At 43.5% G+C, this 26404-nt stretch overlaps 1 protein-coding gene across 1 annotated transcript in view; it reads left to right on the forward strand.

The window, feature by feature from the left end:
- The window catches only part of MAP3K19 (mitogen-activated protein kinase kinase kinase 19), a 115833-nt gene that overhangs the window by 7942 nt on the left and 81487 nt on the right, over positions 1 to 26404 (forward strand). The window contains exons 3-7 of the mRNA XM_063933784.1: positions 600 to 791; positions 3367 to 3521; positions 5752 to 5867; positions 5999 to 6114; positions 18905 to 18962. Of these exons, the coding sequence (XP_063789854.1) occupies positions 600 to 791; positions 3367 to 3521; positions 5752 to 5867; positions 5999 to 6114; positions 18905 to 18962 (637 nt within the window). The remainder of the gene's footprint in view (positions 1 to 599; positions 792 to 3366; positions 3522 to 5751; positions 5868 to 5998; positions 6115 to 18904; positions 18963 to 26404) is intronic.

Genomic DNA, 26404 nt, shown 5'->3' on the forward strand with positions numbered 1-26404 from the left:
CGTGTTTTTTTTTGTTTTTTTTAGCACTGGGTATAGTGCCCACCATTCGCAGTACATTAATATTCTTACCTTGTAGTAAAGTATCTCTGGAAATAGTTTTGCAAGTACAGGTTGAGTATCCCATATCCAAACATTCCGAAAAATGGACTATTCCAAAATACGTAATTTTTTGAGTGAGACTGAGATAGTGAAACCATTGTTTTCTGATGGCTCAATGTACACACACTTCGTTTAATACACAAAGTTACTAAAAATATTGTATTAAATTACCTTCAGGCTGTGTGTATAAGGTGTATATGAAACACAAATGAATTGTGTGTATGTACACACACTTTGTTAATACACAGTTATTAAAAATATTAGCTAAAATTACCTTCAGGCTGTGTGTATAAGGTGTATATGAAACATAAATGCATTCTGTGCTTAGACTTGGGTCCCATTGCCATGATATCTCCTTATTCCAAAATACGGAAAAATCCGATATCCAAAATTCTTCTGGTCCCAAGCATTTTGGATAAGGGATACTCAACCTGTATATGTCGTGTATAATATTTATATCATTTGGATAATATTACCAATCTTGCATTTACTTCTCTCAGGTCATCACACTTCTTTTGGAACATGGAGCAGATGTCACCTTGTACAATTCTAGCAATCTAACCGCTGTACATGTTGCTAATGATGTGATCCGTACACAGCTGCTAACTGCTGTTACCAGAACGGAGTTTCCACAGCTAGGCCTGGCACAGGCAGCTTGGCAAGGAGACCTGGAGACGATTCAGCACCAGCTGGTCAGTGGACAGGGCTGATTCTAGAAAACATATAGAGACTGACGACTTAAACTGGGTACACACTTATACAATCATCGGCCCATTCTCTCGAAATTGGGTGAGTGGCCGTTGATTTTATAGGTGTGTATGCATTGATGATGCTGGAGTGATAGCCGATAAACAACTTAACGCTTCCGCAGCGGTCGGGACTGGTAGGTCGCAACTCATGTTCTGCACAGCCAAATTCCTGATCCCCATAGAGGAGCCACTAATCCCCCTGCTGCTGCCCAAACCTCACAGGAGGTCACAGGGGCTCATGGCTGGCTATACACCGCTCGGCTGATCGGAAGCATTTAACCTGATCATCAAAGATCGAATAGGTGTGTACCCAGCTTAAGATATATGGGTTATATTAGACGTTCCCAAACAGAGGGACTAATTCAGACCTGATCGCAGCAGCAAATTTGTTAGCTAATGGGAAAAACCATGTGCACTGCAGGGGGGGGGGGGGGGCAGATATAACATTTGCAAAGAGAGGTAAATTTGTGTGGGTTATATTGTTTCTGTGCAGGGTAAATACTGTCTGCTTTATTTTTACACTGCAATTTAGATATCAGTTTGAACACACCCCACCCAAATCTAACTCTCTCTGCACATGTTATTTTTGCCCCCCCCCCCTCCCCTGCAGTACACATGGGGCCTAATTCAGACCTGATTGCTAGGCTGTTTTCGTACAACGGGCGATCAGGTCTAAACTGCGTATGCGTATGCACCGCAATGCGCAGGCGCGTCACACGGGTACCAAGCGGATCGCTGCTCAGCGATGGGTTTGTGCGAAGGATCTGTTCGCACAGGCGTTTCGCAAGGAGATTGACAGGAAGAAGGCGTTTGTGGGTGTCAACTGACCGTTTTCTGGGAATGTTTGGAAAAACGCAGGCGTGTCCAAGCCTTTGTGTGATAGCCGGGCAGCGGCCGCTCCATCAGTTATTTTTTAAAAAGCATTGCACACCAGGCCATGTCATCACATAAGCAAGCAGTTTATTCACAGTTCAGACAGGGTTATCACGACAGTAACATTTAACTCCTTGTTCTCCTCTCCAGCGCAATATTCATATGGGTTACATCAAGTTACATCTCCTTTCATTTGCTTCACGGGCAATAACAGCATTTACAGTGATGTGACATCATTACAGTACAGTACATACCAGCGCAGTCTCTGGGAATCAGTAGTGCGGCTTTCGCAAACTGAAATTCATTTTAGTGTGCTCTCCCCCATTCGCTAGGGGCTCCATCTAAACGGGATCTCATGTACACGTTACTGGGGGCCTTCCGCCAAACGTGGTTCCTACCACTCACCCAGCTCGTCCTATCCCGCAGACTCACACCTCCCGTCCTGGTTCTTGGGTACCCCTGAAGGTCCTTTGTTCCTGGTTCCTTCCACTGTACTCTGCATACTGTGGCTCTCACACTGCACTCTCCATCTCTCGCTGAAGCTGCTGGCTCTCCTGTCACACTGCAGATATGGGCTCTCCCTCTCTTCATAGCAACACCCACACGCTGCTCTTCTTTCCATCATGCCAGGGACTGTGGAGTGCCATTCTTGTTCCACAGTCCCCAGCCTGCGTTTCTCCTGAACACTTAGCCTGTGCCTTCCATCCTCAGTCCTCAGCTCACACTGCACTGTCCTGTGCTTTGTTCCTTTTGCTCAAATCCCCCTGCACTTCCTGTCCTAACCCCCTACATGTGGCAGGGTCTGCAAGTAACTGGTGTTGGGGCCATAAAACTCCCCCACTCACTGATAAGAATCAAAAGGCTTTTGGAACTTTCCAAAATCTGTTGTCTCCTAACATTCCAGTATGCCACATTTGCAGGGAGGGTTCCTGAAGTCAACTCCGGCCCCGGACAGGCTGAAGTGTTCACAGCGGCTGATTAAGTCCTGGGCTACTCAGAGACTGCACAAAATCTGTTTGTACAGCTCTGCTACAATACGTTTGCACACTTGCAAAGTGAAAATACACTCCCCTATGGGCGGCGATTATGCGAACGCAGGACTGCAAAAAAAACCTAGCGAGCGAACAGGTCTGAATTAGCCCCTTGGTTTTGTCCATTAGCTAACAAATTTGCTGCTGCGATCAGGTCTGAAACAGGCCCAAAATATATCCATGGCTCAGCACATATGTTTAAATCAAATTAACTGAGGTACTAATTAAGTCCCCTCTGGCCTAGCATGGATATCCTTAAAACCTGGACCATTAGTGTGCCTTGAGGACTGCATTTGGGAACCTCTGGGCTATACAGTAACTTCTGAGATTCTGGAACCGCTGGGATTTTAGCAAGTTTGCTGCTAATTTAAAGCAGCAATCAGTTATGCACAATTAGTCTTTTAACTGATTGCCACTATAAATTTAATGGCAAACATGCTGAAATCCTGCTGGTTCCTTAATCACTGAACCTATTACATAACAACCATAAATTTATTCGAAAGAGGCTTCAAGTGTACTGGACACAAACATTTTTGCATGATGAATTAATAGTTAGGAGAATATGGTTCATCCATTTATTTGTTGTTGTTTTTTTTTTGTTTTTTTTATTGAAGTCCACAGAATGTTGCCATTATGTAAACTCTAGGAATGAACAAGGCCTAACACCAGTGATGTTGGTGGTACGTGATTTAGACCTTTTTGTTGGCCTGGCCATGGAGACGGAGTACAGACCTTTGGCTGTGCTAGAAGAGCTACTGAAACATCATGCGTAAGTTTGCTGAACTATAAAGAAACAGTATAGGAAAATATGATATCTTTGTTTAATGCATAAGGGGGACTATTTATAAAGCAGTGAAAAGAGTGACGTGAGCCAGTGGAGAAGTTGCCCATGGCAACCAATCAACTTTGAAGTAACATTTATCAACTGCATTCTATAAAATTATACATAGCTGCAGATTGGTTGCCATGAAAGTACTCACTTCTCCACTCTTTTCACTGCTTCATCAATAGATGTGAAAATCCCCTAGGAACGTCCTATAGTTGGATTTCAGTCTTGTACTGTAATGCATATAGATTTAATTCATAAAATATTTACCTATTCAATAGTGCAATCATTATCTTTCTAGCAAGAAAATCAAACTAAGATGCTGTATTAGGTCTTTGGAAAGTACATCCCTCATGCTTTTCTCCCTCCCCAGACTGAAAACCACCCAGGGAGAGAGTGATAAAGTAGAGAGAGAGAGAGAGAGAGAGAGAGAGACAAAGTACCAGCCAATCAGCTCCTAACTGCCATGTTACATGCTGTGTTTGAAAACGGACAGTTGGGAGCTGATTGGTTGGTCATTTTTCTCTCTCCACTTTATCACTCTCTGAAGCTTAGTACATCTCACCCCAAGTTTGTTTTAGGGGTCTATTCATGAAGCAGTGAAAGGAGTGGAGAAGTGAGCCAGTGGAATAGACTGGGATAGCAGGTGTTAGAGGTAAAGCTCCAGACTCCTCTTACATAACATATCATATCATGGACATGAAGCCCAAAAAATCCAGAGGGCAAATTACAGTGTAAAATGTTATTTATCCCTGAGAAATCTTCCAGAATGGCCAAATCACATGTGAGGTCGGGTTAAGTACACTGGTCAAAAGAAAATCAACATGGATTTTATTTTTTGGGGAAGAGATGAGAGAGCTCTAATGAATCCAGTGTGAGGGACATGACCATAAGCACAAGGATTTAAGGCCAAAGGCTTTGATTAGAAGATGGAACTTTGTAAGCATGCCATTACCACCAGATTCTTCAGGTGTCCTATTGTGTGTCATAAATCATAGCGTAAAAGTTAGTAGAAAAATGCCTGAGCGGTCATTAGCCACACTGACTGTCTCCATTGATTTTGATTATGTCAGTGGTTCCCAAACTTTTTTGAATCACGGCGCTGTAGAGTATCAGAATGTTTTTCACGTCACACCCCTAGGCCAAAACTTTTTTATTGAGAGATTTAGAATAAATATTAAATGAAATAAATTGTGTTTATATGTCATCCTTAGGTTCAATTGTGTGGTGTGAGACAGGATTTGCTTCTGTTTGTCCACATATTGTATGATTGGCAGCCACCAGTACTGGTTTCGCCTATTACACTGATCATAAATAATTGAAATTTGTCCTGAACCACCAATCCAAGGCACCCCTGCAAGTGTCCTGAGGCACCCCAGGGTGCCTAGGCACATAGTTTGGGAACCACTGCCTTATGTACTAACACCTGGGATCTGGAAGTAACTTTGGCTTGCCTGTATATACCATATACCAGCATATACCAGGCACAAACGATGTTTGGATACTAGTGCTCATCACATAAGAACCCTTCACATTACAAAGAGGTATACATTATTTGCATGACCAAACTTGTATTAGGTCTCTGTTTATAGTATATACGGTATACAGTTAATATAGCGGCTGTTGGGATCCCGGCATGCAGGAGACTGACGCTGTAGTCCCGACAGCCGGTGAAATGCCACCGGCCGGAATACCGACAAACGCAGGGTGTTCCCACTCGGTTGGTGGGTCCACGCCACCAACCGAGTGAGAATATAACCTGTGGCTTGCGAAGTGAGCCACTGGGCTCGTAGCACGGCGAGCGCCTGCCGGTAAATCGTATGTATTCCGTATGTACATCCCATCAGCTACACATAGGTGTTTGAGTGAAGAGAGAAATTTCCTGTAGCCAGCTGGCCACCTCATATTTGTAATTGGATTTTTTTTATAATTTGGTTTAATCTTCAATCACATTTCCATATATATATATATATATACATATATATATATATATATATATATATATATATATATATATGATAGTAATTGAAATATGTGTGTGGCAGATGCAGGGAAAGCCATAATTTCTTCATGACTTTAGCAAAACCCAAATGAAATACAGTGAACTGTATAATGTTTTGAAGACAAAATCACAAAGGGTTCTTTGCTATGTAAATTTAATTTTAAATTACAGAGACACTCGGCTCCTGGACCCAAATGGAAATTCTGTAATAAACTACATATCAGAGTCAAAAAATCCCCTGAGGGAGCAGCTGACAGCCGTTTTGGAGAAGTCCCCACCTCTGTCAGGTAATAGGGTTGTATTGTAGTGGACAGACATAAGGCACACCGAGAGTGGATGACTGTTACACAGCGAAACTTACTTTACTTATAAACTATTCATCATGATATGTCTGTATAGCGTACATTTGCTTTCACAGAAACACAAGACGAAGCCTTCTGTGACTTTTGTCCTGACACAAAGCCTCCATTATCCGACACACCACTCCCTAGACTGAACAGCCCGGACATTCACAGCAGAGTCCCTGGGCAGGAGGTAAGACCTTCTTATCCAATGCTAAGCTCAGGCTTACTGCATTCTTTCTAACATTGATTATGCTATTCCCCTTACATTATATATCACTGTAGCCCATTTCCCACCATTACTGTTCTAGTTATAGGGGCTGGTAGGTAGAGCTACTGTATGTTGGAATAATGGAGGGGTATTAGAATTCTAGAAATGGAAACTGTCAGTGTGATACTCTATCCATGGAGTGAGTCTGAATGGCAAGGTACTTGTGGCTCAAACTGCGGAACTAATAACAAATGCAGAGGGGCAGATGTATTAACCTGGAGAAGGGATAAAGCAGTGATAAGCGCATGGTGATAATGCACCAGCCAATCATTACGGATTTAAAAAATGTCAGTTAGGAGCTGATTGGCTGGTGCGTTATCACCTTCCACTTATCACTGCTGTATCACTTCTTCAGGCTTAGTACATCTGCCTCAATCTCCGGTGAGATACTATGGGGTCTGTTCATGAAGCAGTGAAAATAGTGGAGAAGTGAGCCAGTGGAGAAGTTGCCCATGGCAATCAATCAGCTGCTCTGTATCATATTATAGTATGCAAATTATAAATGTTACTTCAATGCTGATTGGTCGCCATGGGCAATTTCTCCACTGGCTCACTTCTCCACACTTTTACGTGCTTCATGAATAGGCCCCTATGTCTGTCTGGGTGGTGCATCTAAAATGACCTATTAGTACCTGTGAAGGAGGCACGTGGGGAGGTTTGGTTAGAATGTGCTATCCAACTAGCAAGCTTCCAATAATTTTATTGTTTCGCTCACTATCTTGACAATTTCTAACATCTTTTAATAGCATTTTGCCCCCAATACCGTGCATGTAAATAGTTGGACAGCACTGAGCTAGGCTATGAAGACTATTAAACCAGTGGTTCCCAAACTCGGTCCTCAAGGCACCTTAACAGTACAGTATTTAAAGATGCCCCTGCTTAAGTGACTTAAGGGTCTATTTACTAAGCCTTGGATGGAGATAAAGTCGCTGGAGATAAAGTACCAGCCAATCAGCTCCTAACTGCTATGCCACAGGCTTTGTTTGAAATGACAGTTAGGAGCTGATTGGCTGGTAATTTATCTCCAGCAACTTTATCTCCATCCAATGCTTAGTAAATAGACCCCTTAAATGAGAACCTTTGATTATACCAGTCACTTTGATTATACCATCTCTGTAAAAGCATTGATATCCTTAAAACCTGGACTGTTGTACACACTAGAAAGATATATTGTTCATTTGAGCGTCAAACGATATATCGGTAGCAGGTGTGTACATCCGATATGTCTGTGAATGACGTTATTTACAGACATATCATGTCAATCCCTGCAGCACAGCAGATGCCCAATATAGTATAAGATATATATAGGTGCATCTGCATGTGTGTATAGGCAACCCACTGACTGCCCATACACTGGCTGCAGCCGATTGGTAAGTGTGTATAACTTACCTAATTGGCCGTTTGGACGGTGCGAAGACCAGTCGGCCGCTTTGTCCTATAGGTGTGTACCCAGTATTACAGTGCCTTGAGGACCGACTTTGCGAATCCCTGTATTGGACTAAGGGTTAGATTTACTAATGCTTCTAAAATACAAGTGGTGGTGTTGCCCATAGCAACCAGTCATATTCTAGCTATCATTTCTCTGTTACGTGCTTTAAACTGACCAAATCTCATGGACAACACCAACATTTTGCTGTTTTAGAAGCGTTAGAAAATCTATCCCTAGAAGTGAATAAATAGCAGACATCACATGTTTGGTTTCTCCTACATCTCTCATATGTGAGAGGAATGAAAGCAACTTGTCTTAAAGCGCAGGTTTTGTTACACAGATTATATAAGTTTCTTATGTGCTGATAACTCACCCGTTAGGGTAAATGTCAGTTTATTGCAGCATGTTCAGTAATGAGACGGATACCTGAATAGTCCCTGGGTAAGGTGTCTCAGCTGATTCCTTTGTACGGAATGGTAATCACAGGATTCTGTGACAGCCTCTTTCACCTGCTCAGGTATAATGTGGCTGGGGTTTCAAAAGCGGTTTGTTCTTGTTTAATATATCAGTTCCGTTTTTGATAAATACCTGAATGATGTTTGTAGCTTTCAAGTGACTTTTGAAATCCTTGTAACTAGTGGTCATGTTGGAAAGAAGTTCACTCAGTAATATCCTAGGAAAAGCTGATAAATGTTAATGTCATTTTTATATAATGTAATCGGTATATATGTATATGCTGGTATACAAGTGCATGACCGGCATTCGAGATGCCAGCGATCAGAAGACCGACAGCGGCATCCCGATAGTGAGAATCCTGACAGGGGTTCAGTAAGTATACTTCCCCCCCCTCCCCCCTAAATCTATCCCTCCCCGATGCTGCCTAAACCTAACCACCCCTTCCTGCAGCCTAACCCTAATCCTCCCCCCACTAATGCAGCCTAACCCTGACCCTCGCTGGTGGTGCCTAAACCTAACCCCCCTTCCCTCCTGCAGCTTAACACTAACCCTCCCCTATGGTACCTAAACATAACCACCCCTCACCACAGCCTAAACCTAACCCCCCCCCCCCCTTCCTGCAGCCTAACCCTAATCCTCCCCCCACTAATGCAGACTAACCCTAACTGGTGGTGCCTAAACCTAACCCCCCTTCCCTCCTGCAGCCTAACACTAACCCTCACGGAATGGTACTTAAACCTAACCACCCCTCGCCACAGCCTAAACTTAAATCCCCCCCTTCCTGCAGCCTAACCCTAACCCTCCCCGGTGGTGCATAAACCTAACCTCCTGCTTAGTGCCTACCTAACATCACGTCGTCCCCCGCTGCCCAACCATAACAGTCCCCGGCATACTTGCATATGAGATGCTGGCTGTCGGCATTCCGGCATCGCTGTTGTGGCTATGTGTTGGGCTTCTGGCACCGGGATTCCAACTGGCGGCATCCTGACTGCATCCTGTATATGCCAATATATAATACTTTTAAAGTAATCTGCAGAGTTTTTTTTATATTCAGGCTGATTGTTGGTGTCCCCTTATTTCTAACATTAGCCTTGTGTATTAATCACTTGACAGATTTTAAAACAATTACCTGTAGACAGTATTTTCTATAGGATGCACTGTGTCTTCAATAAACTGTGGTAATGGGATCATCATTAAATATGATCTGTATGGTTGAGCCTTTACGCAAAATTCATGTTGTACTTTAAATACATGGGGGTAAATGTAATAGGGTGCGAGAACCTAGAGGTGCGGTAGTTTATGCAAAAATGCGCATATTTTTAAAGCGACAATCATTTACAATGAAAAAACAGGTTAGTTTAGCCTTGCAAATGATTGTTGCTTAAAAAATACGGGCATTCTCGCACAAACTCCTGCATCTCCAGCTACTCAAACCCTATTACATTTACCCCATACTGTTCCCCCTGACTCTGTGTGGCCGCAAGGGGCACTGCCAAGGCCAGACAATGGTCTATACCAGTGGTTCACAAACTTTTTTGAATCATGGTGCCCTAGAGCAACAGAATTTTTTTCATGGCACCCTTAGACCAAACGTTTCTTATTGAGAAATGTAGAAAAAAAATATTAAATTAAGTAAATTATGTTTGTATGTCATCCCTAGGTTAAATTATGTGTTGAGGAGCAAGATTTGCTTCTGTTCCCCACATATTTTATGATTGGTAGCCACAAGCACAAGCTTTGCCTATTACATTGACAATAAATAGTTTAAATTAGACCTGGACCACCAACCTGAGGCACCCCTGCAAGTGTCACGGCCACGGCACCAGAGGTTAAAGTAAGCTGGAACGGGGCAGAACTGCGTTCCATCAGTTCCATTTGGAGATGAAACCAGTTCCGCCTCCTCCAGCTCACCTAACCCAGTAAGATGCCCAGAGCCGCAGGGAGATGCTGGGCGCCCGCTGAGATTGTGGCCATTACAACTTAATTCACCCAATGGAATTCAACGAAAAAAACAGACTTTTAAATTCTAGGTGGAATTAAAGGGAGATGTATCAAACCTTCCAAAGAGGACAAGTGGAAACGTTGGGCCTAGCAACCAACCAGGTTCTAGCTATGATTTATCAAGTACATTCTATAAAATAATAGGTGGAAGCTGACTAGTTGCTATGGGCAACTTCTCCCTGCTCTCTAGCAGTTTTGATACATCTCCCCATTAGTCTGTCTTACGTCTCTGCTGAGAGCAGAAAGTTTAAGTGCTGCTATCTTGGTGCATTGTCCACAGCACTTATAGGTTGTGTCAGTTGTACAACTGGAAAGCTGGGGTTACACTTCCTGATATGTGGAGGGAAACACTGGGTTCTATACAGTCCTCAAACACATACAGTATGTGCTCAATATACCCATCTGTCACTAACCTATTTTACGGTCACATGGAGAGAGCCGTTTGATAACCCCAATTAAGTTATGGGGAGGGCATGGTTTAGAATACTCCTAGTCTTTGCATTAGTATGAAACCTACAAGGAAAACCTCAGTAAGGCATATTTTTAGGCATAAGATTTGAATACCGCTCATAGGACCTTATTTAAAGAAGGACGCAGATTTGGTCAGCTGACCGTAGCTCCTCCAATGGAAATACTTCTTAGCTTCAGCTGACTCTGATAACCAGTCAGGGACTAGCAACCCCTATTAAAACTCTTCCTGGAGCACTGGCCTGTTTCCAGCACTATTTTGTATCTTCAGATGGCTTTCTGGTTCAGATACAATACCGTTTCCAGCTAATTATCTAATGCACTACCAGTTCCAGCCCGGTTACCAGGCACAATACCGGTCCCAGCTTGGTTACCACAGTCAATACAGTCTCCAATTTGGTTATCTTGCGCATTACCAGTTCCAGCCCAATTACCTGACGCAATACCAGTCCCAGCCCAGTTACTATACGCACCACCAGTTTCAGTCATGTTGCCAGACGCAATACCGATCCCTACCCAGTTACTTAATGTAAAACCAGTTCCAGGTCAGTTACCTAATGCAATGCCAGTTCCAGCCTTGTTACCTCATGCATTACTGTACCCAGCCCCGTGGAGGTGTCACTGGGTCCGGTGACACCCAGTGCACACTCTGTATCCCTCTCACCTGCCAGGGGTGTGAGCAGCCCAAAAGGGGTGTGTGGCCTCTGCCAGAATCATGATGACATCACTCCGGGGGGGGGGGGGTTTCCCAGTATTCTGGAAGATGGTGGGATGCCACTGAAGGCTAGTGCCTGCACTGTTGGCTCCTCCTCTATTTCAGGAGCCGGGTGCTGCAGGAGAATGTCATACTGCAGTACCCGGCTCCTGTCACTGTGGAGAAGTCGGCATTTTGGTGTCAACCCGTCTGAGGGTGACACCCAGGTGTGGCCCGCACTCCCCTTCCGATGCCACTGCAGCCCGGTTATCTTATGAATCACTGGTCCCAGTCTTGTCTCAGACACATTACTGGTTCCAGCCTGGTTTCCTCATGCATTACTGGTCCCAACCTGGTTCTTGATACGCATTACCAGTTCCAACCTGGTTACCTAATACTAGAACCCATCTAGCCTGATTTCTCAAGACTCGTACCTCAACTACCCTATCCAGTGCCTAGTATACTCCTCAGTGCTAACTTCATGTGGAGAAACCGAATAAAGCCTCCCAGTTTTTTACACGTGGCCTACAATCCAGCCCCAACCGTAAGCTTCAGTTCCAGGTACAGAAAAAAAAGTCCTAACATTGTGGTACTTCCTCCTGGTTCACTTATTTTAGTTACTAGTTAAGAGACATACTGAAACCCATTTAGTGAACTACTGTATGTGCTGTTTAACCCAAGAAGTGTAATCTTTAGGACATTCCCTGGCAGATAAAGACTTACAAGAGTCTGCAAGAAGCTCCTGATGTATTTTTGCCTGCAGCACTAATAGCTAATAATCCAACACTTGATTCACTCAACACCCCCAGCATGCTAACTTTACAAATAAAAAAATTGTTCCAAGTTGCCCAGATGGACTGGGTTGAAACTTAATTTAAAAAAGAAAACAAAACATTCTTCCATATTGTCTTCAGTCTCATAGTCTCAATTTGCTCAGACATACGACATAGTATCAACTCTGAATGCTAGGTAACAGTAACAGCCATCTAATTCACATTCAATGGTATAACACCTAGACACAACATGGGCCTGATTCAGGTCTTGACATAGTAGTGGTGCATGCTGCAAAATACCGATGTTCACTTCAGTACTTTGTGCATGTGCAGAGCCGTACTGCACATGTACGTATGCATTGTAATACGCAGATCGGCATCAGACTATCAGTGATTTGGAGGTGGGGAGGGGGCTTTAATGGCATCCACTTCCCAAAATGGAGGTGTGTCGCCGCCATTGTGGGTGAGACACGAGGCCAAGATCTCTGTCAGAGGAAGGAGATTTCCTGGCATCTTGTTGTCTCTGAAGCGGACGGCTTGCGTGTCCCCATGGCTGCATTACCATATAAGTGCTAGAATTTACCTCATCAAGAATTCTATTTATTTTAGTTTTTTAACTCTGTTTTTGTTCATTAATGACAGCTGTAATAATACAGAAATACCAGAAAAGAATAGCACAGTACATAGAGAATAAACAACAAATCCAGAGTCCATCTCCCGCTCTCTCTGAAATGTAAAATATCCAAGAAACATACGTCTGGGCCCACAGATAGGAGGGCGCTGAAAAGAATAAAAGAAATAGTAACTAGGAGAGATATCCCTTGTAACAGTGTGCAATAATAGAGCGGTCAAACAACTTTACATACAAATACAGGGGGGAATGAGGGAAAGAGGTCTCCTGGTAAAATGGCCACAGGCTACTAAAAAAAAAGAAAAAGGAAATAATCTTAACAAGGATTTGGAAAGATGAGGGACACAGGGAACCTGTAATTTCTAATCAACTAACAAATCATTCGTTTGTTGAGGCCAAATGGAAAGTATAAAATACCTCCAATTTCTATAGATAATTTTAATGTTAGGATTTATTTTATGTCTGTTTCTGCAACTTTTTACATTAAGTGTGTTGCATATTATTTGTACCAATGTACCATCTGCATCATGACCAACAACAGTCAGAATATAGGGGGTAATTCCAAGTTGATTGCAGCTGGACATTTTTTAGCAGTTGGGCAAAACCATGTGCACTGCAGGGGGCAGATATAACATTTGCAGGGAGAGTTAGATTTGGGTGGGTTATTTTATTTCTGTGCAGGGTAAATACTGGCTGCTTTATTGAACACACCACGCCCAAATCTCTCTCTCTCTGCACATGTTAAATCTGCCTCCCCTGCAGTGCACATGGTTTTGCCCAACTGCTAACAGAATTCCTACTGCGATCAACTTGGAATTACCCCCATAATCCCCAGTATTTCAAATTATTAAACAAGAACTTCTAAAATTTGTATAGTTTGCAATTTGTGCACAAATAAGAGGTTAAGTTACTGTAAAAAGCAAAAAATGCCCCAAAACATATTTGCATTCAATTTAGGTACAAAACACTCTGCAGCCATTAATTTTCAGAGTGAATTAGAGATAGGAGAGAGGTGTATTTACAAGTATTGTACCTCTCCGTTTTTGGACACAGCTCTCTCTAGCCAGGCAGATGGAAGTCCAAGATTGAAGCTGCTTTGTTTTCCAGGGCTCAGAATTAAGCTGTCAGCAGAATACACACCACCACCTGCACCTTGGGTAAAAATCAGTCAGCCATATCGTGTTAAACAGATGACTGGCACAAGGCTTTCAGCCACCTCTCAATACAATGACTAATTGCGTAACAAGATGGGACTCTCTCAACAGGTTGTGAAATGGGAGTTCATGCTATTTAATTTCACAAAGAAAAAACAGATGTAGCTTCCTCTATTTCAATATAATTTCCAGAGACAACTTGCTGGGGCATCTAACAAATGATGCTTTTAGGAGTCATTATAATTCTTCCATGACCACTGAACATGGTCCAAGAGAATTTTATGATTAAAATATCTTCTGATTAACGTAAACACCATGCAGAATTAGATCAGATGCTTAGAACTTTTGTAGAAAAGGGGAAGTGGTACTGTGCAGGGCATCCAGTCAGCATACCAGTGTTCAGGGTGCCGGCAGTGGGGTTAGGGTTAGAATACTTACCCAGGAAGAGTCACATTGGCATCCCAAGCACAGGGATCCCGATACCATCCCCTGTGCAGATGGTCAGTTTATATGAATATTGTAAATATAAAATTATCATCAGGTCAAGAGCTGAGATTAGAACTAAATCGAATAGATGAGAATGTACACTAAAGGTGCACACATGCGATTTTCCTTGTGATATGTACTATATAGTCCATATCGCAGGAAAATATAGTGCATATTGCACCGTGTGTATAGAGCTTGCGATGCCGATGTGCGGTTCCCGCGGGGTCGGCATCGCAAGAAAAAATAGACTGTGCAGACAAGCCAGCATTGACTACATCGGTGGTGCCGGGCTCTGGCCACATCGCATAGTCATTGTCGGGCATTTCCTGCATCACACCATGTGCATGCACCTTAAGGCTCACAGAATTCAGCCTCATAAATTAAAACTCAAACTAGTAAAACAAATAAGTTAGAACAGTTTATGGTGCGTCCATATCCATATCTCCAAATATAATACAAAAAGAAAAGTTAAACCGAAATAAACATTTCTATGATCCACCAAATAGTCAAAATCAGGACTATTGGGTGGTATGCAATAGTTCAGAGGTTCTCAAACTCGGTCCTCGGGACCCGAAACAATCAACGTTTTCCAGGTAACCCAGCAGGTGTTCCACAAGTGGAGCTACTTATTTCACTTGTGATTCTGTGAAGAGACCTGCAAAACATGAACTGTGTGGGGTCCTGAGGACCGAGTATGAGAACCTGTGCAATAATTGATTGGTCCACTGGGAGTTCAGGTCCAGAAGGTAATGGTCTACATCAGGGGTGTCGAAACTTTTTGCAAAGATGGCCAGATTTCGTGAGGTGAAAAATGTGTTGGGGTCGACCATTCAGCCTGACATTTTTTGAACCATTAATCACCTCAGAAGACTAAACAAATAACTTGTCTTACCTGCTTTAATGTGAAGAGTGATACTGAGATCTCGACTGCAGTAAATAGGCCAGGTCTGGCTCAAAGACAGTGGTTTTGATGTGCAAGATGTCACGCAGGTCAGAGTCATTTAGTCTTGTCCTCACATGGTTTTTGTTATGGTTCATAACAAAGAATGTCTTCTCGCACAAGTATGTCGAGCCAAACAAGCTCAGCATTTTCTTAGCAAAAGTTTGAGTCTCTTGGAACCTGCCTTTATCCAGCTGGCGGTAAAAGTTGACAAGAGGAAGCTGATGGTACCGACTGCGACACTCAGCGTCACACTGCAGCTCAATGAGCTCCAGCTGCAGGTGGTTTGGAGTGTTATCAGAAACCACGGAGAAAGGAGAGGAAAAAGGTGTGATCTCCTTTTCAATAGCTGCAAAATCCTGAAAGCGCTGTTGAAACTCCTCAGCCAGAGATGAGATGTCTGCTGCATACCTCCTCATGTGCGCCCTGATATTGCTGTCTGGAAACTGGTCATTATTTCCTGCAGCGATGGGAAATATGTGGTATTGGGCTGCATTTGTGACAGGTGTCCTTGGAAAAGTTGCAGCTTGGTCCCAAAGGCACTTTGATAGATAGATAGATAGATAGATAGATAGATAGATATATATATATATATATATATCTATCTATCAGGGATGTGCAGTCAGGGGAGGCAGTGCCTCCCCTGTCATAATGATTAAAATAATAGAAAGAAGATACTTATAGCTCAGATTCTGTGATAAATATCTTCCTTTATTATTGTAATAATTTCCCCCCTGTGTATGTGGCTGCATGTGAGGGTGGGAGGCAGCGGGAGAGGTGCCTCCCGCTGCTAACAGTAAAAGACCGGACAGCGGGTGGCGGACAGGGGGCGGGGCGCAGCAATGGGCTGTGAAAGCCCATTGAAAATGAATGGTGAAGCGGCACCTATACTGGTGCCTCAATGACAGGGGCGTGCATTCAGCCCCGATGAATGCACGCCCCTGTCAGTCCCCCAGACAGGCCCGGATTGGCCATTGGCCAAACTGGGGAATATCCCGGTGGTCCGATTGGGGTGTGGGGCCGCCTGTCATAAGCGGCACTGCCCCCCTCCACGTCACCTGCTAACTGTTGAATGAATTAACTGAGAGTGCTGCACTGCGGCCAGCGGCCGCTGTCAGGAGAGCCGGCCATCCCCCCTTCCCCGTCACATGCTTACTGGCTGCAATGTGCGGCCAGTGGCCGCTATCCAAGAGCCGGCCATCCCACCCTTCCCGTCACCTGTGTGCCTGCAATGCGATTGCTGCTGCCAGCGGCCGCTATCTAAGAGCCGGCCATCCCCCCCCTTCCCGTCACCTGTGTACCTGCAATGCGATTGCTGTGGCCAGCGGCCACTATCTAAGAGCCGGCCATCCCCCCCTTCCCGTCACCTGTGTGCCTGCAATGCGATAGCTGCGACCAACGGCCGCTATCTAAGTGCCGGCCATCCCCCCCTTCCCATCACCTGTGTGCCTGCAATGTGATTGCTGCGGCCAGCGGCCGCTATCTAAGTGCCGCCCATGCCCCCCTCCCTGTCTCCTGTGTGCCTGCAATGTGAGCGCAGAGCTTTCTAGAGAACCGGCCATCCCCCCTCCCCATCACCTGCGTGCCTGCAATGTGAGCGCTGCGGCCAGCGGCCGCTGTCAGGAGAGCCGACCCAAACCCATCCGGCTGACCAGAAGAGGAGGTCCGCGCACCTGTAAAGGCCACTGTCGTCATCGGCGGTAAGAGAAGGTCTGATCGTGGTGGGGTGTGAGGTGTATGATTAAGTATGGGTGAATGAGGTGCATTATGTATGGGGGAATGAGGTGTGAGGTGCATTATGTATGGGGTAATGAGGTGCATTATGTATGGGGTAATGAGGTGCATTATGTATGGGGGAATGAGGTGCATTATGTATGGGGGAATGAGGTGCGAGGTGCATTATGTATGGGGGAATGAGGTGCATTAATATGTATAGGGGAATGAGGTGCATTAATATGTATGGGGGAATGAGGTGCATTATGTATGGGGGAATGAGGTGCATTAATATGTATGGGGGAATGAGGTGCATTATGTATGGGGGAATGAGGTGCATTAATATGTATGGGGGAATGAGGTGCATTAATATGTATGGGGAATGAGGTGCATTTTGTATGGGGGAATGAGGTGCATTAATATGTATGGAGGAATGAGGTGCATTAATATGTATGGAGGAATGAGGTGCATTAATATGTATGGGGGAATGAGGTCTAATGTGTCTGTGGGTATGAGGTGTAATATAATATTTGGAGGTGTTAGGTGTAATATTATTTCTGGGGGCATGAGGTGTTAGGTTTAATATAATGTCTGGGGTTTTTTAGGTGTAATATAATATTTGGAGGTATGAGGTGTTAGGTGTAATATTATGTTTGGGGGTGTGAGGTGTAATATTATGTCTGGGGTGTGAGGTGTAATATTATGTCTGGCGTGTGAGGTGTAAAATTTATGTCTGGGGGTATGAGGTGTAATATTATGTCTGGGGTGTGAGATGTAATATTATGTCTGGGGGTATGAGGTGTAATATTATGTCTGGGGGTATGAGGTGTAATATTATGTCTGGGGGTATGAGGTGTAATAGGTAGGGGTCATAGGCAGGATTCAGAGGACATTATGGCTGTAGTGCCTCACCAGCCACTGACCTCACCACACGCCACTGATATATATATATATATATATATATATATAAAATTTATTTTTTGTTTAGTTGTGGGAGAGCATAAAATAGGATCACAGACCTTTTCAAGATGGCCACTGCCGCATGTGTGCCATCCCAGTCGCACTGCAGTGTCCCAGGGGAGCACAGTAAACAAACCGGCCTTTCGCCACCAATCCACGGCAGAAGCAGGGGCCCAACAAAGCGGGGACGTCTAACGGAAGACACTGCTAGCCGCTTCACTTCACACTGGGTCTCTCCGTGTGGTCCGGGATGCCCGCGGAAGGCTGTGCTGCAGATCCCGGCCTAAAGTGGAGGGGAAGGCCGCAGCCTGCAGGAGCGAGTTTATACACTCCTCGGCTCCGCTGCTCAGTCCCCTCCGGTCTCCTCAATATCGGGTGAGCAGAAGAGTGGGCTTAGCGGGGAGAAAATATCTGCTTTAGCTGTTTATGGGTAGCCCTTGTAGGAGGAACTCTCTATCCTTCAGACGCCAGGCCATGACCCTAAAATAGCTTTCACGGAGGCTTCAGGCCGGGGAAAATTTGAGCACGGCCCGCAATTGGCCCCCAGGCCAGACTTTGGACATACCTGGTCTACATATATGGCATTAAATAAATTTGTGTAAAACCAAGCCTGAGCTTATTTCTTTTTGGTTTTGTTTAAAAATTTTGCCTAGTGCTTTAATGGCTGATTCTAGTCAAGGCTATAAAAGGCTTAGATGGGTGAGAGATTGGAGGTCCCTTGACAACGAGCTATACCCTTACATGTTTTGATCAAAATATGAGCAAAATCCCCATGCTTTTATTTGCTAGACACACACAGACTTGCAGTTTATTATTGTTAGCACCAATAGCAAAATCTTCTCTTCTCTGTTCTGAATTGTCTAAATCGGACAGATTTTTTTGTTTTGTTTTTAATCCTTGTGATGCAAAACCCTGTTATTCTTGTGCTTCCATCCTCAATTCTAAAAAGAATACATTCCCACTATTGTTATGCAAATACAAAGCTGCTGTTCTGTTTTTATTTTCAGCTGAGCTGTGATGGGCTGCACACTGGTTTCGTAAGCGAGGATCTAAACCCTGGAGCAGGTACAGTCAGTGTTTTTAAAGGATTACTAGTCAACCGTGTTGCTTAAAATCGAGCAAAACATTTTTGTATTGTGTGTTCTACTTTGCTTTCATCTAAAGTTTACTGTATTCTAACAATTTACTGTATCCCAAAAGTGTTAGAAAGAATTAATTATATCAACTGAGTTTATCAACATTCTGCAACCTTATTGCTTCACACTCTATCGAATGGCACCTGAACCATCAAAATCGGTGTTGTCATTGTGGAGTACTTGCTCTCACAGTAAAATTGCTTTGCTGATTAAATATATATAGATTAGTGTTGGGATTAGGGGAGGGCTGGAAATGGGAGGGATGGAGGGTTAGGCTGCGGGCAGGGGTGGATTAGGGTTCCCCTACCTTAGCTCCCGTCTGGATTTTGGCCAGTCGGAATTCTTACCAACGGCATTCTAACTGCCAGTATACCATACCCAACCCCTCTAATATCCTTACAATTTATGGGAGTGGGATATTATTCCAGACATATTATCTGTGAACTGAGAACTTATTGCAGTTTCCAGTAACAGGTGCCACCAGCATCAGTAAGATTACATACAGCATGCTAGCATATGGGAAACTTGTTTTTAGGTATTTTATCCGGGTTGCTAAATTCTGAAGAGTTTCTCAATTTATTGGTACCTCAGTCACTAACACAGACCATAAAGTATGCAATGCGAGCAAGTTTGAAAACCACAGAAAGAAAGAACAAACCGTAACTAATCCTAGGTAGAAATGTGTAGTAGTAGTAGTAGTAGCAGTAGTAGTAGTAGTAGTAGTAGTAGTAGTAGTAGTAGTAGTAATAATAATAATTCTAATAATATTATGTGTTTAAATACCTGCGCACCCGGGGAATCTCTACTCTGCCTCCAATCACGTCGCTCGGATCCCGGTCGTGTCTCACCGGAAGTGACACCATCCCGGACCAACCAGCCGGCATGCTAGGACTGAAACAGAGTCACCATGGCAACCATCAACTATCCATATAATAACACATAGTGTGAAATGTGACAGTTTATTTAATGCAGTGCAAAATAGTTCAAACTGTATCAATTTAAACAGTGACTCACATATAAAACAGTGAATATTATTAATACTAAAAGAATATATACAGAATTATGACGTAACCCTAATGACCATCTATTTCATATCTAAAGCACTCATGTTAAACTAGCCCATACTAGTCTTATTATACCATATTATAAGCAAGTTTTTTTTTACTGACACCATACAGCAATTATACATGTTGGTTATAAGAAACATCTAAAGTTTATTGTCTCATTGAGACCTTTAGGATATATTGTATTTAATTTAAATATCCACATAGCTTCAATTTGTAGTAATTTTTTTGACCTGTTCCCACCTCTAAACGATGGAAGGACTTGGTCAATGAGTTTGTACCTTAATGTGGCAATACCATGCTTAGCCTGCACAAAGTGTCGTGCTACAGGCTGTTCACTGTGCCCTGATTTGATTGCTTCTCTTATGGCATACCTATGCTGGGCCTTACAGGGCCAGCCTCAGTATCGGAAACGGGGGCCGCGACAATATTATTCTAGCACATCTGCTAGTGAATTAGAAGAAAATGCTTCTGCCAGTCAACAACAACATCACAAGGTCCTTTTATAATAATAATAATTTTATTTATATAGCGCTCTTTCTCCAATAGGACTCAAGGCGCTTAACAGATACATAGCATAATATAGTACAGAAAATAATGAAGTACATTTTCATAAAATACAGAAGCATGAAGATACTAAAGGGGACATTATGGAAATGCTTGAGTAAACAGAAAAGTCTTGAGTCTACTTTTGAAGGATTCTATAGTTGGGGCCTCTCGCACTGTGCGGGGAAGTGAGTTCCATAGAGTCGGAGCCGCATGACTAAAAGCTCGACCCCCAGATGAATTACGGTAGATTCTAGGTACTGCTAAAAGTCCTTCATCTACAGATCGCAGTAATCGAGTGGGGCAGTATGGGGTCAGAAGCTGTTTCAGGTACCTTGGCCTTGGTCATGTAATGCTTTGAAACTCAGTAAGCCGATCTTGAAGATGATTCGCCATCTTACAGGCAGCCAGTGAAGGGAGTAGAGGATGGGTGTTATGTGGCTAGAACGGGGCTGGTTGGTTAATAGCCTGGCAGCTGTGTTTTGCACCAGCTGTAAACGTTGCAATTCTTTTGCTGGTAGACCAAGGTAGAGGGCATTACAGTAGTCTAAACGAGATGATACAAATGCATGTATGACTTTTGGCATATCATCTGAGGGAATTAAGTGCTTGATTCTGGCTATGTTCCTCAGGTGAAAGAATGAGGATTTGATTGTGGCTGATATCTGATGTTTAAGTGTCAAGCCACCATCCAGGACAACGCCAAGATTCCGCACACGATCACTGGTCTGTAATTCTGAATCCCCGAGTGTAAGTCCAGTTGGTTGACTATGCTGCAGTCTTGTCCTTTGATGTTGCGGTCGTATCATAAGGACCTCTGTTTTATCCGGGTTCATTCGCAGCCAACTGGCGCTCATCCACTCCTGTAGTTCAGCTAGACAGCCATTTAGGGTTGCTATTGGGTTATCAGTGCCCGGAGCAAAGGACAAGTACAGTTGTGTATCATCTGCATAGCAGTGGTAGACCAGGCCATGGCGCCTGATTATTTCGCCTAATGGGAGCATGTATACTGCAAAAAGCATGGGGGATAGTATAGAACCTTGTGGGACACCACATGGCAATGGCACTGGTGGTGATGAGTATAATCCAGATGATACTCTCTGTGACCTGCCTGTGAGAAATGATTTGAACCAGCTTAGGACTGTGCCATCCAGACCACAGAAATGTATCAGTCGCTCAATCAGAAGCCCATGGTCCACGGTATCAAATGCTGCAGAGAGATCCAGAAGGATTAATATTGAACAGTCACCTCTGTCTTTTGCCATCAGAAGATCATTTAACACACACACCAGGGCTGTTTCAGTGCTATGTCTTCTCCTGAATCCTGATTGAAATGGATCATAAATATCATGGGTTGTCAGGCGGGTTTCCAGTTGATTTGCAACGACTTTCTCAATAACCTTTCCTAGGAAAGGAAGGTTTGATACCGGTCTGTAGTTGGTCATGCAGTCGGGATCTAAATTAGGTTTTTTAAGAAGCGGTCTAACAATTGCTTCCTTTAGGGATCCAGGAAAAATGCCTGTCTGCAAAGAGCATTGAACAATTTTTGTAAAGACAGGACCAATTATATCCGTACAACCTATTAGAAGCTTGGTTGAGGCTGGGTCCAGATCACAGGTGGTGGGACGCAAAATCCGAGCAATTTCAGCAGTGTTCTTTACATCCACTGGGTCAAAGCTGGTCCATGAAGGCAGGTAGCTTATATTGGCAGGCTTTGTAGTTTGGCACTCCTTTGATGGCACTGTGGATATTCCAGCCCGGATGGTGGATATTTTATCTGCAAAGAAGTTTGCAAACTCGTTGCATCTTGCCTGGGAGGGGGTCTCATCCGTCTGCAGGCATGCTGGCTTGCAAAGCATCTCCACTGTGCGGAAAAGTTGAGCTGGCCTATTGTTTGCTGCTGTGATCTCATTTGACAGGAACTGTGCTTTCTTACGAGTGATTGTCGATTGATATTCTTTGTTATGCTTTATTAGTTTTATTTTGTCATCCACTAGGTTAGTCTTAGTCTTTAGGAGTGCGAACAAGGGCTATAGCGGCAGGACGAGAGGTACCCTGACGAGGAGAGGAGGCCAGAGGAAGTGGCAGGAGAGGCACAAGAGGAAACTCGAGACCACCCCGGATGAGAAAAAATTGATTTACAACTTGTCCTCCAAACCGTTGTCACCCGTGGAGAGCCAAGTACTTAGCAGAGGACTATCTTTCATTCCTACGCAATCACTGGACCCTTTCGCATGGAAAATTGACACTTATAAGTTGACGAGATCACTGAAATTAAAAGAACATTTTGCCAAACAGATTCCAGCTATTGAGGACCCTAATATGAGTGGATTACCTCCTCAGGTGTGGAAATTTACTAAATCAGCATTTGAACCTAGTTCTGTGAATCCTTCTATTAGGACGTTTGGCAGATTATTAGAGTCATTACCAAGAGAACAGACTAACCGTGTACATTCTAATTTGTCTAAAGTTGAGTATGAGGCGTTGAAGAATTGGAGTAAATGTGAAGACAATTATTTGTAGCGCAGACAAAGGTGGTGCACTTGTTATTTTGGATACTGTTACATATAAAGCTGAATGTGATCAGTTGCTATTCGATACTAGCACATATAGAATGTTAAAGGGAGATCCTACACACAAGTTTAAAGTTGAATTGGATGAATTGCTGACTAGGGCTATTAATGAGAATATTATTTCATCAGCAGTGAGCAGGGCTCTTTCGGTAGATTATCCAGTTACCCCAGTTTTTTATGTGATACCGAAATTACATAAGGACCCTTGGCAGGCCAATTATATCCGCCAGAGGTTCTTTGAGTGAGCCCCTATCGGTGTATTTTTACAACCCTGTATCCAGCATACGGCTTCTCACTTGATGGATAGTGGATACCTCCTCTCTCTTAAGGTAGTTAGCTGATTTGGGTAAGATTCCGGGGGAGGTTATTTTGACATCATTAGATGTCACAAGTCTATATACCTGCATCCCTCATGGGGCAGGAATTGCAGCAGTCAAACATTTGATCACTAATAACCCATTATATACGGGTCCTGAGATAGAATTTTTCCTATCATTGTTGGAATTCACTTTGTCCAACAATTACTTTTTGTATGATAAAAAAAATGTTTATCCAGTGCACAGGTTGTGCGATGGGATCGGCGGTGGAGCCGGCCTTTGCCAACTCATTTATATGGGAACTTGAGCGAGATTTATTCTTTCAGGATAGTGAAGTATATACTCATTTAACACTATACCAGAGATACATTGATGACGTGTTAATATTCTGGAGAGGAGGGGAAAAAACACTATCAGACATTATTGAGCGACATAATACATCAGGCAGTCCAATTAAGTTTACAGCAATTATGGCCCGTGAACAGATTCATTTTCTAGATGTATGTATTTCTATCAAAGATGGTATTATCACCACAAGTCTGTATGTGAAACCCACAGATAGGATCAATTTATTAACATTTGACAGCTTCCACCCTAGGTCTACTGTACAAGGACTGCTATACTCACAATTTTTAAGGGTATGTCGAATTAATAGTGACAGTACAGAACGAGATCGGCAGCTCGATATTATGGTGAAGTTCGTACAAAGAGGTTACCCCCTGGCTATTTTGGAAAAATCTAGAACAAAAGCATTAAAGTATACACGAGAACATTTATTGACGCCTAAAGTTAGAAAACAACAACAAAGGAGGTTTCCGTGATGCAATTTAATTCCAGCAGTCCATACCTTGCAAAGCAAGTGAGGAATTGGTGGCCTATAGTAGCCACAGATAAGGAATTGGGGGAGACCTATGGAAGCAAGGTATTGTTTGGGTATTCAAGAAACAGAAGCATTAGAGATATGGTTGTAAAAACAGATTTATCTAGATTCAATACCACATCATCACACTTCTTGAAAAGGAAAAATGGATGTTACCGATGTAGTTGCTGCACTATGTGCAGTTACCTAGTTCCGGCAGATTCATTTCAGAATCCACACATGGGTAAAAAATACCAGATACATTTTCCACTATCATGTAATTCTAAGTTTGTGGTGTACTTACTGACTTGCCCTTGCGGACTTGCATATGTTGGGAAGACGGACTGTGAATTTAAGGCCCGTATGGCCCAGCATAGGTATGCCATAAGAGAAGCAATCAAATCAGGGCACAGTGAACAGCCTGTAGCTCGGCACTTTGTGCAGGCTAAGCATGGTATTGCCACATTAAGGTACAAACTCATTGACCAAGTCCCTCGATCGTTTAGAGGTGGGAACAGGTAAAAAAAAATTACTACAAATTGAAGCTATGTGGATATTTAAATTAAATACAATATATCCTAAAGGTCTCAATTAGACAATAAACTTTAGATGTTTCTTATAACCAACATGTATAATTGCTGTATGGTGTGTCAGTAAAAAAACTTGCTTATAATATGGTATAATAAGACTAGTATGGGCTTGTTTAACATGAGTGCTTTAGATATGAAATAGGTGGTCATTAAAGTTACGTCATAATTCTGTATATATTCTTTTATTATTAATAATATTCATTGTTTTATATGTGAGTCACTATGTCTGTTTAAATTGATACAGCTTGAACTATTTTGAATTGCATTGTATAAACTGTCACATTTCACACTATGTGTTATTATATGGATAGTTGATGGTTGCCATGGTGACTCTGTTTCAGTCCCAACACGCCGGCTGGTCGGTCCGGGATGGTGTCACTTCCGGTGAGATACGACCGGGATCCGAGTGAAAAAAAAACAGTAAAAAAAAAAAATATATATATATATACACTGCTCAAAAAACTAAAGGGAACACTTAAACAACACAATGTAACGCCAAGTCAATCACACTTCTGTGAAATCAAACTGTCCACTTAGGAAGCAACACTGATTGACAATCAATTTCACATGCTGTTGTGCAAATGGAATAGACAACAGGTGGAAATTATAGGCAATTAGCAAGACACCCCCAATAAAGGAGTTGTTCTGCAGGTGGTGACCACAGACCACTTCTCAGCCTATACTTTCTGGCTGATGTTTTAGTCACTCTTGAAAGCTGGCGGTGCTTTTACTCTAGTGGTAGCATGAGACGGAGTCTACAACCGACACAAGTGGCTCAGGTAGTGCAGCTCATCCAGGATGGCACATCAATGCGAGCTGTGGCAAGAAGGTTTGCTGTGTCTGTCAGCGTAGTGTCCAGAGCATGGAGGCGCTACCAGGAGACAGGCCAGTACATCAGGAGACGTGGAGGAGGCCGTAGGAGGGCAACAACCCAGCAGCAGGACCGCTACCGTCGCCTTTGGGCAAGGAGGAACAGGAGGAGCACTGCCAGAGCCCTGCAAAATGACCTCCAGCAAGCTACAAATGTGCATGTGTCTACTCAAACGAGCAGAAACAGACTCCATGATGGTGGTATGAGGGCCCGACGTCCACAGGTGGGGGTTGTGCTTACAGCCCAACACCGTGCAGGATGTTTGCCATTTGCCAGAGAACACCAAGATTGGCAAATTTGCCACTGGCGCCCTGTGCTCTTCACAGATTAAAGCAGGTTCTCACTGAGCACATGTGACAGACGTGACAGAGTCTGGAGACGCCAAGGATAACGTTCTGCTGCCTGCAACATCCTCCAGCATGACCGGTTTGGCAGTGGGTCAGTAATAGTGTGGGGTGGCATTTCTTTGGGGGGCCGCACAGCCCTCCATGTGCTCGCCAGAGGTAGCCTGACTGCCATTAGGAACCGAGATGAGATCCTCAGACCCCTTG

This window comes from Pseudophryne corroboree, chromosome 7, assembly GCF_028390025.1.
Source record: "Pseudophryne corroboree isolate aPseCor3 chromosome 7, aPseCor3.hap2, whole genome shotgun sequence".
NCBI classification, from domain to species: domain Eukaryota; kingdom Metazoa; phylum Chordata; class Amphibia; order Anura; family Myobatrachidae; genus Pseudophryne; species Pseudophryne corroboree.